Source organism: Miniopterus schreibersii, assembly GCF_964146895.1.
Source record: "Miniopterus schreibersii genome assembly, chromosome: 14".
Taxonomy (NCBI): Eukaryota; Metazoa; Chordata; class Mammalia; order Chiroptera; family Miniopteridae; genus Miniopterus; species Miniopterus schreibersii.
Window position 1 is genome coordinate 21,063,670 of NC_138114.1, and position 15,880 is coordinate 21,079,549.

Sequence of the window (15,880 nt, forward strand, 5' to 3'; positions counted from 1 at the left end):
AAAAAAAAGAAACCCTGTACTTATTAACAATCACTTATTTTCCCCTGCCCAGCCCCTGGCAATCACAAATCTATTTACTGTCTCTATAGATTTGTCTATTCTGAGTATTTCATATAAATGGAATCATACAATATGTGACCTTTTATGACTGGCTTATTTTATTTAGCATAATGCTTTTAAGGCTTATCCATGCTGTAGCATGTTTCAGTATTTCATTTTATTATGGCTGAGTGATAATTCCATTATTATGGATATACCACATTATTATGGATATACCATGTTTATCTGTTTATTTGTTGATGGACATTTTTGAATTTAGAGTCATTTTCGCCTGTTGGCTAGTGTGAATAATGCTGCTGTGAACACCAGTGTACAAATTTTTGTTTGGACATATTTTTTGAATTTTATTGAGCTTATATAGTTGTCTCTTGGTATACATGGATACTAAAAGTCTGTTATGTAAAATGGTAGTATTTGCATATAAACTAATTACATTATTATAATACCTAATACAATGTAAATACTATGTAAATAGCTCTTTTACTTTATTGTTTAGGGAATATGGACAAGAAAAAAAGTGTGTACATGTTGAGTACAGATGCAACCATTGTAGGCTTAACTACATAGTACATGTCAGCAACAAAGTAAATTTTTTTTCTGAATATATTTTTGAATCATGGTTAGTTTAATTCATGGATGCTGAACCTGGATACATGGGGTTGACTGTACTTAACGGTTGAAATTCTTGGGCTATATGGTAACTCTATGTTCGACATTTTGAGGAGCTGTAGTTTTTCAAAGTAGCTACACTGTTTTAGTTTACCCTCTAATGTATGAGGCTTCCAGTTTCTGCACATCCTCATTAACACTTGTATTTATCTTTTTATTTTAGCCTTTCTAGTGGGTGTAAAGCGGTATCTCACTGTAGTTTTGACTTGTATTTCCCCATTGACTAGTGATGTTGAGCATCTTCTCATGTGCTTATAGGCCATTTCTATATCTTCTTTGGAGAAGTGCCTATTCAAATTATTTTCCAATTTTAAAGTTAGATTAATATCCTTCTCATTGAGTTGTAAGAGTTCTTTATAAATTTTAGACACAAATCCCTCATCAGATTTATGATTTGTAAATATTTTCTCCCATTCCATAGCTTGTCTTTTCACTTTATTAAAATGTTCTTTGAAGCAAAAATTTTCAATTTTGATGAAGTATAGTTTTCTATTTTTTTCTTTTATTGCTTATGCTTGTGCTTTTGGTGTCATATTTAAGGAGTCATTGCCTAATTCAAGGTCACAAAGATTTATTCTGATATTTGTTTCTCAGGGTTTTATAGTTTTAGCTTTGCATTTAGATCTGTGATCCATTTTGAGTTAATATTTGCATATGGTGTGAGGTAGGGATCCAACTTCATTCTTTTATATGTGGATATTAGTTGTCCCAGCGCCATTTGTTGAAAAGTCAATTTTCCCCCCAATCAAATTGTCTTGGTAATCTTGTAGAAATCCAGTTGACTGTAAATGTGAAGGTTAACTTCTGGACTCTTAATATTTCATTTAGTTATGTTTATCCTTAATGCCAGTAGCACACTGTTTTCATTACTGGAGCTTTGTAGAAAGTTTTAAATTGGGAAGTGTGAGTTATTCCAACTTTGTTCTTATCTTTCAAGATTGTTTTGATTATTTTTGGTCCCTTGCATTTGAATATGGATTGTAGGATCAGCTTCTCAATTTCTGCAAAAAAGGTTGGGATATTGATAGAGATTTTGTTGAATTTATAGATCAGTTTGGGGAATATTATTGTTTTTGCAGTATTAGGTCTTCTGATCGATGAACATGGATGTCTCTTCATTTATTTAGAGATATAATTTCTTTCAACAGTGTTCTATAGTTTTCTGTGTATAAGTCTTGTACTTCTTTTTTAGCATTTTTCCTAAGTATTTTATTCTTTTTGATGCTACTGTAAATGGAATTGTTTTCTTAATTTCATTTTCAGATTGCTCATTGTTAATGTATAGAAACAATTGATCTTCTATTCTGCTCTATAGGAAGTTTAACTTCACTGAGAAGCAGAAGTAACATTGGAAGTGTTTCCAACAGGACCATGAAAGATTTCTATTGTATGCCATCTGGTCAAATTGATCAGTAACAAAGCTACTAATTATCAACCATCTACCATGTTATTTCCTGTGTTTAAAACCTCCCAATAGCTCCCCATTGCTCTTACAACAAAAAACAGACCAGAATCCTTAGCATGACCTTTAAGGTCCTGGATACTGGTCCTTGTCTACTCTACAGCCCCATCCCTCCTTGTTCTCCTGGCCCTATGTCTGCCAGCCACACTGACATTCACTACTTCCTCTAAATTACCATGCCTTAGGTATTTTTATTTATAATGTTCCTCTAGCTTGATCACTATCCTCCCTGACAACTACTACTAGAAAAGGTAGTTTTCTCCCTAGTAAACAAAATTGTAATTTTTCCAATGTTTAGAAACATCTGTCCCACTGAATAGATCATATCTATTGCTCGCACCTGTGTCATCAGCACCTGGCACAGCACCTGGCATATTACTGGAGCTCAGTAAAGCGACTGGATAAACTGTGAGCCAGACACTTTACATACACAGTCTCACTTGTCCTTATGATACACTTTACCAGTGAGGAAACTAAGTCTGAGGAGGTGAACTGGCCCAAGGTCACGCAGCTAGTAAGTAGAGAGGCCTATTCTAGTGAGATCAGTATGATTGTTTGGGAGTTTAAAATAACTCCTCCAGTGGAGACGTGCTCATCTCTTGATTTGTTTCTCAGTGGAGACTTTTCAGAAACTGCAGAAGGCAAAGGAGATTCTGACTAATGAAGAGAGTCGAGCCCGCTATGACCACTGGCGAAGGAGCCAGATGTCGATGCCATTCCAGCAGTGGGAAGCTTTGAGTGACTCGGTGAAAACGGTAGGTTTCTCTCTGGGATGAAGTGAATTTATGAAGCTCAGGCTGCCCATGAGTAGCTTAAAGAGTCAACAGGGAATAGGAGGGAGAAGGCCAAGGAGATGGTAGAATCTGGATAGAACTCAGTCATTGTCCTCAAAATCCTGTGAAGGGAAATTCAGTGGATCAGTGCCAGAAGGGCCTATCACTATGTCTGTGAGTCTCTTTGGCTGTTTGATTCATTGTAACATTCCCCATTATCACTTACTGTTTTATACATTCTGATTACTGTGTTTCTCAAGTTGCTCATATAATAATGCTGAAATTTGAACAATTGCAAAATTGATCCCCTTCATCTTTTTACTTCATACCAGTCTGTTCTCTTCTTAAGGCTTATAAACGCCATTGAAAATCATGGTCTGATTAATCAAAGAAAGCTACAAATTATTTATAAATTATTTTTGTTAGAAATTCTGATGAAATAATTATTGGGTAGATGCAGAGGGACCTTAAACCATTGTGTTATTTCTTCATGCCATTAAGAAAATCCTAAATATCAAAATAATCTATATTTACTATCATATGTTTATTTTGTTTTTACACTGACTTTTATATATTATAGAGAAAATATAGGGATACTTTTCTATAACATGAGACTGAGAATTCAGAAGTTATTTTTACAGGCAAGTCGTCAGGGACACTTGTTAGAATTAGTCTACAAAGTGATTCACATCTTTTATTTTTAAAAAATTTTTCTTTTTAAAAATTGATTTTAGAGAGAGAGAGAGAAACATTAATCTACTGTCCCCTGCACATCCCCCGTTGGGGGATCAAACCCACAACCTGGGCTTGTGCCCTGACCAGGAATTGAACCCTGTACCTTTTGGTGTACGGAAGATGCTCCATCCAGCAGAGCCACACCAGCCAGGGCTGATTCATATCTTTTAAATTACAACCTGTCAGCAGTACATTTAAACTTCCTTCTGAGTAGTTTTATTTTTAAGACTTGAGCAGATAGTTTTTCCATTGATAAAAGATCAGCCATAGTAAGAGAGGGTCTTGGAAGTCACCGGAGAAGACCAAGTCAAACTCTGGAAGCGTGCAGTCCAAGCCACTTGTGAAAATGCGAAACATGCTCTTCTCCTCGTTTCGGAACGAGTGTATGTTCATCTGATTTCTTTAAGTGGGTTAATTATTTATGAAGGACTATTGAGTATACACAGTGGGACAGAAATAGATTTACAGCTGTTTGCATGGAAAGTGATACAATAATTAATAAATAATAATACAAGAATAAGATCTGTTTCGAGTACTCCCAGCTGTAAACCTACTTTTGCCACATCCTGCATGCCCAAAACAACTAGAGAGAGTATTTTTAAAATAGCGACTTCACATACTCAAAAGTAAGATTTTTTTCCTTTTACATTGTGTATACCCATAATTCCTTGTTGACAGTGACCAGATAAACATTGTTCTATCACCTCTGAATAACCGTATTTCCATTCTTTCGTGTGTGACACATTACAACTGCAGCTGAAGTAGTACCTTGCTTGCTATTGTAATGCCTTTCGACTTACAGTTTTTTTAAAGATCTACTGAACTCTGTACTTAATTTTAACCACTAATATCAAGTTAGCTGTGGATTAAAAAAAGAACTCTTCTCTAAATCCCTGCTCTAATTTATATTGCTGATGTCTTTCCATTAGATTCGAATTTCTTGTCTCCAAACACATCATTTCTGCTTTGAATTTATCTTAACTATGAACTGTTTGAGGTCTTATAGTAATTACATTTTGGGTCTTACTGGCTACATCATTTGTCTTGTCAGCAAAATTAAAATAGTATGCCAGCCTGGCTGGCGTGGCTTAGTGATTGAGTGTCGACCTATGAACCAGGAGGTCACGGTTTGATTCCTGGTCAGGGCACATGCCCTGGTTGTGGGCCCGATCCCCAGTAGGGGGCATGCAGGAGGGGCAGCCAATCGATGACTTTCTCATCATTGATGTTTCTGTCTTTTTCTCCCTCTCCCTTCCTCTCTCCAAAATCAATAAAAACATAGTTTTTTGTTTTTTTTTTTTAAAAAATAGGATGCTGGGCTAGCATTTAGTTTTGGATTTATTCTCATTGTGGTACAAAAATGATGAGACACATATCTTTCTGCTTTAAATTAGCAGCGATATTTTTTCTTGCACAGTCTTCTTTGTTTGGGCCAAACTCTTTGCTTCTGACTTGCTTTTGTTTCTCCTCCTCAGTAGACTTTGAGTCCTGCATGCCAAGTTTCATGTGTTTTGTTTTGTACCTCAATCGTTAGACTTTCTGTAAATTTCCTTTCATTCCTTTCTGTTCTCATCCTCACAGTGACTTCTGCGTGTGAAAGCCTCCCCTCTCTCTGTAACATTTTAATTGCTGCTTTCTGTATTTGTGCATTTCATTTGTTCATCCTTTCACATTCACTGCTCCATAAAAATTAATAATTGTCATACCTCGGATTGTTCATCACCAAATAGACTGTGGGCTATCCTTTTGTAGATGAACATCACCATTAGGGTGTTTGGGTTAGGCATATATATATTGCATGTGGCATTCTGACAATAAAATGGTTATAACTTTGGGTTTGGGTATCAGGTGACATTTATCTAAAACACATCTGGCCCGGCCGGGCATGGCTCAGTGGTTGAGCGTCAACCTAGGATCCAGGCAATCGGGGTTCTATTCCCGGTCAGGGCACATGCCCAAGTTGCGGGCTAAACAGCTGATCAATGACTCTCCCATCATTGATGTTTCTATCTCACTCTCTCCCTCTCCTTTCGTATGTCTGAAATCAATAAAGATATGTTTAAAAATAAATAAAATAAAGTTTAAAAAACAAACAAAAACACACACATCTGCATGTTCACTTACCCTACGCATTTATAGAGTGTTAAATCTCATAAAATCTCTACCTTTCCATCATCAACCCTGTGTTTGTGCTTTTTAGTTAAGCAGTATAATCCCTCTTGAAGGAAAAGCATTGGTAGGAAGCAGCATTAGTCCCAGTACCTCCATGGCAGGACAAATCCTAGTGCATTTTTGCAGCATCACACACAGGTTCATATCGCGGGAATCTCTGGGAGAATTCTTCAAATGACACATTTCTGTCATCCAAGAATGATGAAACTAACCGGATTTTTTTTCCCCATGCCAAGCACCTTGTCACTTCACTAGCTATTTTCCTTTTCAGAAGTTCTTCATGATAGTTTAATTTGTAAAAATATTTTAAGAATTCATTGCAGTCAATGACTATCTTGGAAATTTAAATTTAGATATGTGATGTTGGTTTAAAAAAAGGGGGTATGGGGTAAGGACTTTTGTAACCAGGGCCTTTGGGAGCTTGGGATAACTTGAAAACAGATGCCTTTCTAGCTCAAAGAATCGTAGTGGAATTCATCATGGTCAGGCTAAATGGTTTTCCCAAGGGATTCAGGGTGTGAATGGCTCTCCCTCTAGCTCCAAAATATATGGCAGAATGCCTTTAGGATGGCTGTGGGAAAGTGGTCAAAATAAAGCACAGAGAAAAAATATTATAAGCTGTTAAAACTTTCCCATGCCATATAAATTGCTATACATTTTATAAAGAATTAATAGAGCCCGGCTGGTGTGGTTCAGTGGTTGACCATCCACTTATGATGTAGGAGATCGAGGTTTGATTCCTGGTCAGAGCACATGCTGGGGTTGTGGGCTTGATCCCCAGCAGGGGGTGTGCAGGAGGTAGCCAATCAGTGACTGTCTCTCATCACTGATGTTTCTATCTCTCTCTCTCTCTCTCTTCCTCTCTCTGGAATCTATCTATCTATGTATCTATCTATGTATCTATGTATCTATCTATCATCTATCTATTATCTATCTATCATCTATCTATCTATCTATCTATCTATCTATCTATCTATCTATCTATCTATCTATCTATCATCTATCATCTATCATCTATATGAGTTAATAGAAACACATTTTTGGTGAATCGATTGTTTGACAAATTGATTGTTTCTTGGACCGCTTGTTAGGGCTGCCAGTCACTCTCACATGGACCTATTTGTCTACTGTTTCTGGCTGGACAAAGTGTCTTTGGGATGAGTCCAACTGGTTACAGACCACCAAGGAAACTTCCTATTATGCCTCTATAGCCACAGTTTCCCTAGCCAGATGGGAAACTGTGTGTAGTTCAGGGTCTTCTGGGCTTATTCAGAGGCATTTTGTCCTAATTGGATGTTACCCAAAAGCAGTCATAAATCACCCAGGCAAGTCAAAATGTATTCATGGAGAGCCAGGATAAAAATAACGCATCAGTTTTGAATAGTTATTTAGCTGACCCATGGCTTATCTGAGTCCATTGATTTTTTTCTATTTGTCTTAATGTTTACTGGCATGTAGACACAATATTTTTATATTCCAGTGTTGACCAAGGTACAGAATTTAAGAAAATGGCTTCCTAGATAAAAAAAGACAAACCATTAAGGAAAGCTGGTAAACAAGTTAATTGAGAAGGCAGAACAACAACATACCAGTTTTACGGAGTAGGACAGTGGCCTTTGCCTGCAGGCTGGGTGTCTATTTAGTGTTAGCTCACTCCATGCATGCAGTGATTTTCTATCTGGGGAAGTTCATTTTACTGTCAAGACTCTCCCCTCTTAGTCTCTATCAACTGCTATCATTTGATATTTTTATTGATGCTCATTCTGTTGAACAGAGTCACTGCACAATAGTTTGCCTGATGTTAAATACTGTTGTGCCCAACTAATACCCTAGTGGAGCTGAGAAATACACGCTGTGAATGAGTGATCTAAATGTGTCCCAGCAAACCAGGCTACTTAGCATCATTCTTATGTTAGTCCTTTGATTGAACTACAAAGTATGAGGTGCCTGTATAGGTTAGATACAGTTTGGATTTTTCCCCTGGGTATTTCATTAATTGGGATCAGCAGATATAAGGGCTGATAATAAAATACTTTATTCTGATTTACTCATAAAGGGGGTGGATGAGTAAGACGACTATCTCAGAATATCTTTTCACTGGGGGCTTTGAAAGCATTTACTATAGGTGAGTCACTAGTCCTCACCAGCCATCTAAGGCATACTATAGGCACTGTTATTCCAAGAGAGAAGTACTGAGACATGGAATCAATATGATACCAGTTAACTAATTGTTAATAACAGGAAAGGAGCAAAGGGAAGGCCAGACATTATAGACATGTTCCCTGTAAAACACTAGGGAGGGGGACCACATGGGGAAGATACTTGCCTGTCAGTCATACCTGGTAAGTAAAGTGGTGCCCTCAGGCAGAAGTTGGCAACCCCAGTATTGTAAAATAAGTTCAGACTTTCCAGAAAAGAAATGTGCTATAGATGAAAGGCGAGATGTCCCTTGTGTCATGGGGCACATGTAGAGCAGAGGTGGTGGCCTTGCCCCTTCCATGGTTCTGGCAGTTTTTAAATGTCACAACTTCTTAGCTAATTCAATAAGCCTTGGACTTTAGAAAGTCAATGTTTTTTTTTTGTTTGTTTTTTTTGTTTTCTCTCTCATTTTCTTGTAGTACAGGAAAGCAATATTCTAGATATTAGGAAAAAAAACCACGGTTATATTTACTATGTTGGTTGATGTTTGGGCTAACTATTCTAATTGAAATATTTTTTTATTTAATATGTTTTTATTGATTTCAGAGAGAGGAAGGGAGAGGGGGAGAGAGAAACATCAATGATGAGGGAGTCATTGATTGGCTGCCTCCTGCACACCCCCTGCTGAGGATCAAGCCCATAATCTGGGTATGTGCCCTGACCAGGAATTAAACCATGACCTCCTGGTTCCTAGGTTGACACTCAACCACTTAGCCACACTGGCCAGGCTAATTGAAATATTCTTGACACAACAAACTCTGAACCTCTCTTTCTCACTCTGTATTCACTGGTTCTTCCTCCCTTTCATCCACCCATCTATCCAATTTTAAACATTTTAATAGGAAATACATATAAAGGACACAAAATAGAAAAGGTACAAAAGGGCTGTGGGGAAAAGTAACTCTGTCTCTTACCTTTTTCTTCAGTCCTTCTTACCTAACGTACACTTCCATTTTGAGGACCCGTTTTTTTTGTGTGTGTGTTTGTTTGTTTGTTTTTTATATCTTTATTGATTTCAGAGAGAGGAAAGGAGAGGGAGAGAGAGATAGAGAAACATCAATGATGAGAGAGTCATTGATCGGCTGCAGCCCACAACCCAAGCATGTGCCCTGACAGGGAATCGAACCCCGGTAGCCTGGATCCTAGGTCGATGCTCAACCGCTGAGCCACGCCCGGCTGGTCTTGAAGACCCATTTTTGATTTCCCCCTTACTCTGGATCCCACCATACAAAGCCAGAGTTATGCTGGCAAAATCACACAGTTAAACTGTAACCGAACCCAGGTTTGGCTGCCTGTAGCAACAAAAGCCAAACTTGTGAGACAAGTGCTGGTAGAAAGGAAAGAGGTTTATTTGAGTGCCAGCATGTTGAAAAGATGGGAGATCCTTATCCTCAAAAGCCCATCTTAATATCTCAGTGCAGGTAGAGGTTTTTAAATATGTTTTGTTTTTTTGAGTTCAGAGAGAGGGAGAGAGAGTTAGAAACATCAGTGATGAGAAAAAGTCATTGAACGGCTGCCTCCTGCATGCCACCTGTTGGGGATCGAGCCCAAACCTAGGCATGTGCCTTGACCAGGAATTCAACCTTGATCTCCTGGATTATAGGTTGATGCTCAGCCACTGGGCCACATCGGCTGGGCCAGAGGTTTTTATAAGGATGGAGAGGGAAAGCAGAACAAAGAGATCAAGGGGAGGGGCTGTGGACTTGCCATCACTTCCAGGAGTAAAGGGAGCTGAAGGAGAGTACAAATGTCACTTCTCAAGCTTCCTCCCCTCGTCTCAGCACTATTTCTCTTCTCATAGGAATTTGTAGATTTACAACGGAAACTCGCAAGTCTTCAGGGTTGGTGCCAAGTAGCTCTTCTCCCCCAGGAGAGGCTGCTCTAAGCTGTAAAAAAGGCTAGATAAGAAGCGAAAATATAGGCACAGCCAGTGTTGCACAGTGGTTGAGCATTGACCCAGGCACCAAGAGGTCATTTCCTGGTCAGGACACATGCCCAGGTTTTGGGCTCAATCCTTAGTAGGGGGCAGGCAGGAGGCAGCCGATCAATGTTAATGTTTCTGTCTCATCGATGTTTCTACCTCTCTCTCTTCCTCTCCCTTCATCTCTCTCTAAAACCAATAAAAAACATTTAAGATGAAAAAGGAAGTGAAAACATAGGATTTTGTTTACATACTCTAAGAAAACAGAGAGTTGGCTATAGCCTTGAGAGAATGCAGAATATATAACCTTTATTGCTTAACTGAAATGTTAAATTATGGGTACAAAATCACTGGGCAAAAGACCCCACCAGCATATTCAACACAATTCTATGATATCAGGTTTCTGGATAGAGTTTTCAGGGATCTTAGAACTTGTATATGTCTAAAAATTTTAAAGTTATACCAGAAATCAATGGGCAATACCCAACACTGTTGATTTATGACTGCTGATTTAAAAAAAAACAACAAAACTTTATTGATTTCAGAGAGAGGAAAGGAGAGGGAGAGAGTGAGATAGAAACATCAATGATGAGAGAGTCACTGACTGGCCGCCTCCTGCATGCCCCCAACTGGGGATCGAGCCCGCAACCCGGTCATGTGCCCTGACCAGGAATTGAACCCCGATCGCCTGGATCTTAGGTCGACGCTCAATCACTGAGCCACGCCTGGCCGGGCACTCCTGATTTTTTTAAAATTGTAAATTAAAAATATACTATAACTAATACACCTTTGTTTTAAAAAATATATAGTACAATAGGATATGAAATAAAAAGCCAGTTCATCCTTATTCCAGACTCCAGTTCTACTCTCCTCTCCCAGAAAGCCACCATCACAGTTTCTTGTATTTTCTTCCTAAAACCTTCCATTTAGTGTACACATACATTCACATTATCCTTAAAAAAAAAAAAAAAAAAAAGTAACTGGAAAGATATTTAGAAAATTCTTGTTATTTGAGGAAAACTGGACTTGGAAAAGTTCACATAAAGTGAATCCACTTAAAGTTAGCAAACGTATTTCATAGTAAATATTGATTGAATTCCTGCTTCATGCCATCTGTTTTCTTAGAGAAGATGTATAATCCAGAATTTTAATATTTTTATTGCCAGAGTTCTAATGCCAACTCTGCATTGATTATGGCTTAATGGAAGGTCACAATAGTAGTTACAGTAGTAGGTTAATCTCTGGCAAAACTCAAGATACACAGCCTCGTTTTTTGGTGGTAAATACACATAACATAAAACTCACTATTTTTACCATTTAAAAAAAATTTTTATTTATTGAGTTGAGAGAGAGAGAGAGAAGAAGAGAGAAACATCGATTTGTTCTTCTACTCATTTATGCATTCATTGGTTGATTCCAGTATGTGCCCTGACCAGAGATCCAAACGGCAACCTTGGCATATGGGGACAATGCTCTAACCAACTGAGCTACCCTGTCAGGGCCTATTTCAACCATTTTGGAGTATAAAATTTAGTGGCATTAAGTATATTCACAATGTTGTTCACCCATCATTACTATCTAGTTCCAGAACTCCCTCATCACCCTGAAAGGAAACCCATTACCTATTAGCAATCACTTCCTATTCCCCTCTCTTCCAGCTCCTGGTAACCACTATTCTGCTTTCTATCTATCTGTATTTCTCTATTCTGGATATTTCATATAAGTGGAATCATGCATATGTGGCTTTTTGTGTCAGGCTTTTTAAATTTAGCATAATGTTTTCAGGGTTTATCCACATTATAGCACTTCATCCTTTTTTTTGGTTAAATAATATTCCATTGTATGGATATACCACATTTTATTTATCTGTTCACTACCTGATGGATGTTTGGGTTATTTCCACCGTTTGGCTTTTGTGAATGAACATTCATGTATACGTTTTTCTTTGAACATCTGTTTTCAGTTCTTTTGGGTATATACCTAGGAATGGAATTGCTGGGTCCATACTGTAATTCTGGGTTTAACTTTTTGAGGAAATATCCAATTCTTTGAATCTCTCAGATGCTGGTCCCTTTGCTCTGTACTGTAATATAGATCTTCCAAATCAGGGAAGATTAATTAATATTTGGATTAATTCATTAATATCTGGTTATTAGTCAAGTTTAACATTCTAATAATTAACAATATAATAGTAGGTCAAGTGTTACCACTTATTAAGCTTTAAACATAGAAAACTATATAATACTGATTTTATATTATATGTCTGCTCTTAATTAATGTAGTCAATGCACTGGGCTGTCAGAGGAAAAAAAGATCTAATGCTGGAAGAAACTGACCAGACTCATACCAACAAGGTTGAAAATGAGGAATGGAACAAGCAAAGAGAAAGAAAGAAAGAGGAGCTGGGTTCAACCACAGAGAAAATGGAGCAAAAAGAATCTGAGTCCCTGGAGAAGTCATCCTCCCCACCGAATCCAGACTCTTCAAGTAAGTCATGTCATGTAGCTTTGCAGACAGAGCAGGTCTGAGTCTTGCCTAATTTAAGGATGGGTTTGGCACCTTAAAAGATACTTAGCGAGCCGGCATGGCTCAGCGGTTGAGCATCAGTTTATGATCCAGGAGATCACGGTTCGATTCCCAGTCAACACATACCTGGGTTTCAGGCTTGATCCCCAGCAGGGGGTGCGCAGGAGCCAGCTGATCAATGATCCTCATCATTGATGTTTCTCTCTCTCTCCCTCTCCCTTCCTTTCTCTCTGAAGTCAATAAAAATATATTTTAAAAAAAAGATACTTAGCATTGACACAAAAAACTAGAAGATACACTCTTTAATGCATTTCTGGCAGAGGAAGCTGAAATATTTCTGGGAGTGCCCTCCTCTCCACTGAAATAATGCTAGCAAACATTTAGGTGTTTAATATGTGTAGGAATATTTTCCCAGAAATTGTGTTACATCTATTATCTCATTTAATATTAATTTTACATATATTAATTTATTTAATCCTCCCCACAAGCTTGTGAGGTTGGTATCAACATTATCCTCATTTTACAGATGAGAAAAGTGAAGGCCAGGGAGGCTGAGTAATTTTCTCAAGGCCATACAGCTTGTATGCGGCAGGGCAGGGGTCTGAACTAAGGCAGTTTGGCTTCAGTCTGTTTCTAAGGCACTGTACTATCTTAAGATACCTTATCTATAAGTAGCTCCGTAGACATTCTGAATCATTTATAGATCCACTGAAGCAGGGTGTTAGGAGGTTGAACTCCTGGCTCCCAAGCTATACATCCTGACTCGACTACTACTTATCTGTATTACTTGGTAAAAGTTTCTTACCTTTTCTAGACCTCAGTTTCCTCATCTGCAAAGTAGAGATCATAACGGTACCTTTCCATAGACTTACCATAAGGATTAAGTGAGGAGATCCATGCAAAGTGCTTAGCTCAGTGATTTGCCTATAGCAGGCCCTGGGTATATTTGAGCTATTATTATCACTTTTTTGTTTGTGTAGCCATACACTGTTCTTATATTGACAGGTGTGTTATGTACATACATTGTAACTGTCCTTCCAAGTCTTATTTGGTTTTCAGGGTTGTAATGCAACACTTCATTCGATTTTTGCCTTTAAACAAAACATCCTGAACATCCTAAAACACTTATTTAATAAAAGAAGATAATTTGTGGTGAATTACAGTCTTTCTAGAAATAGTCACTGCAGATCTCTCTTTGGGGAGAACTTTTAAGTGCTCACTACTTGCTGGGAATAAAGATTCTTAGAGTTTGATTCAGGTGTCTGCTGGTTACAGAAATGATCCTTTTGTAGTCTGTACATTGACTGCATCAGCCTCGTAACTGGAAATGGTTATAGAAAACTGATCAAAGCAGAAGCACAAATGTCAGAAAAACAGTGTTTTAAGCAAACACACACATGCAAACACCCACTCACATGCACACAAAGGCAAACATGGAAACATTTCTCCATTCAGCCTTGGAATGTTCCAGTCTGTCTCTCCTTCACCTCTGGGGCCCCCCGTGACTTTCTGTTTTGGATTCAGACTTAATCTGAGTACACCAGAACTGGGGGAGTTGGACACGTCAGAGACTCAGGCATGATGCTGAGGCCCCACTTGAATCCCTCTCATAAGAGTCTCTGAAAATTTATTTCTTTAAAAAAGTTTAGATATGTTAAATATCACCAAATAATGAACTTATCATTAAAAAATTCAAAGAATTATATATAAACAATAACTTAGTATCTACCCCAGTCTCCTACCCTTCTCTGCTTCTACTTCGTGAAATAACCAATGCAGATGCCAATGTGTGTCCTCTCCTTCCACACTGTTCCATATGCTAATACAAGTATATATTAAGAACAGTGTATGTTCACTTATGAGGGCTTTAAAACTACAGAACAACTATATACCAAGCACATTCTTCTATGTTACACAGTAGCTAAGAGCACAGTTGCTGGAACCAGATCCCAGCTTTTTCACCAATGAATTGTGCGACCATGGGTAAGTGATTGTGGACAAAAAGGGTCTCTATGGAAAGTAACCTCACAGGGTGATCTGATCAAAAGTTCCTAACTGGGCATGTCATGGTGGTTAGTCCTGCCCCAGGCATGTAACTTCTTTTTTTTTTTTTTAAATATATCTGTATTGATTTCAGAGAGAGGAGAGGAGAGGGAGAGAGAGACAGAAACATCCATGATGAGAGAGTTACTGATCAAGCCCGCAACGCAGGCATGTGCCCTGACTGGTAATCGAACACCGATCGCCTGGATCCTGGGTTGACACTCAACTGCTGAGGCACGCCCGGCTGGGCAGGCATTTAACTTCTTTAGTAAAACGCTTATCTTTGCCTTAATCAAGCCTTGTCCATTGCTTTCGGGCCTCCAGGTTAACACACCTTTGAAATGCCTCTTTTCAGAGCCCTTCCAAACCTAAACCACCCTCAAGATAGCACATGTTCTTAACCTGTAACGCAATCCCCACCTTCAGCAATCTTCCTTACATTCCCTCCTTAATCTCAAATGAGTAAAAGAAACTACAAAATGTTATTCTGGGAAGCATTTTTCTGTCTGCCGAGATCTTGCTTCCAGGCATATCCTCTGTTTAACTCAAATAATAAATTTTTATAAAAATTCTCTGCGGGTTTTGACGTTCTTATGTTAACAAGAGTTAACCTCTCTGAGTCTTCTTATCCATATATAATGGTTAAAATATTAGTTTCTACTTCGAAAGGTTAAGTCTTTGGTGTGAATTATTAATATCTTACAGTAACTAATTAACTTAAACAGTCTTTTTGAGGAGTAAATAGCTTAACGTAATTAAAATGTTTGGATCAAGCACATCTTTTTTTTTACTGCCAGAATTTATTATTATGGGACTTCGCCTTAGACCCTTACATTTAGAATTAACTCATTGTTTTTAACAGCTGATAAATATTCCACAGCGCAGACATATCTTAATTTACCCAGGATAAACTATGCCTGTTTGATGCTCTCCCATTGTGAAATGTATTCTCTTACTATGGTTGAGGAATGAAGCCGAGGGGGTTAGAGGAGGGAAGATCATTGTTCTGAGAAGCTGTTTGTTGGCGAAAAAGAATTATGAAGTTTTGCCCAAGGCTACATTTACAGGGCTTTCTTAATGTTGTTTAAGAGATTATTGGCTATTCTGAGTAGTGCCTTAAAGTTGGAGTTTGATATACCAAAGTGCAGTTGCATGATTATTTACAATTTAATTTGACTGTAGTGTAAATTTTTATCATGTCAGCATTTAAGAAATATTATTCATGTCAACTTTACCAAGCCCCGAGAGGCCGCTCACATAACTTTTCAGCATATTAATGTTTGTTAATTTCCTCAAGCAGTGCTTAATATTTACTTTGGA

General features: G+C 38.0%; 1 protein-coding gene across 3 annotated transcripts in view; it reads left to right on the forward strand.

The window, feature by feature from the left end:
• Positions 1-15,880, forward strand: part of DNAJC12 (DnaJ heat shock protein family (Hsp40) member C12) — a 43,068-nt gene that overhangs the window by 23,696 nt on the left and 3,492 nt on the right. For all 3 annotated transcript variants that reach the window (XM_081157993.1, XM_081157994.1, XM_081157995.1), the window contains 2 exons: positions 2,807-2,946; positions 12,274-12,478. In XM_081157993.1, the coding sequence (XP_081014119.1) occupies positions 2,807-2,946; positions 12,274-12,478 (345 nt within the window). The remainder of the gene's footprint in view (positions 1-2,806; positions 2,947-12,273; positions 12,479-15,880) is intronic.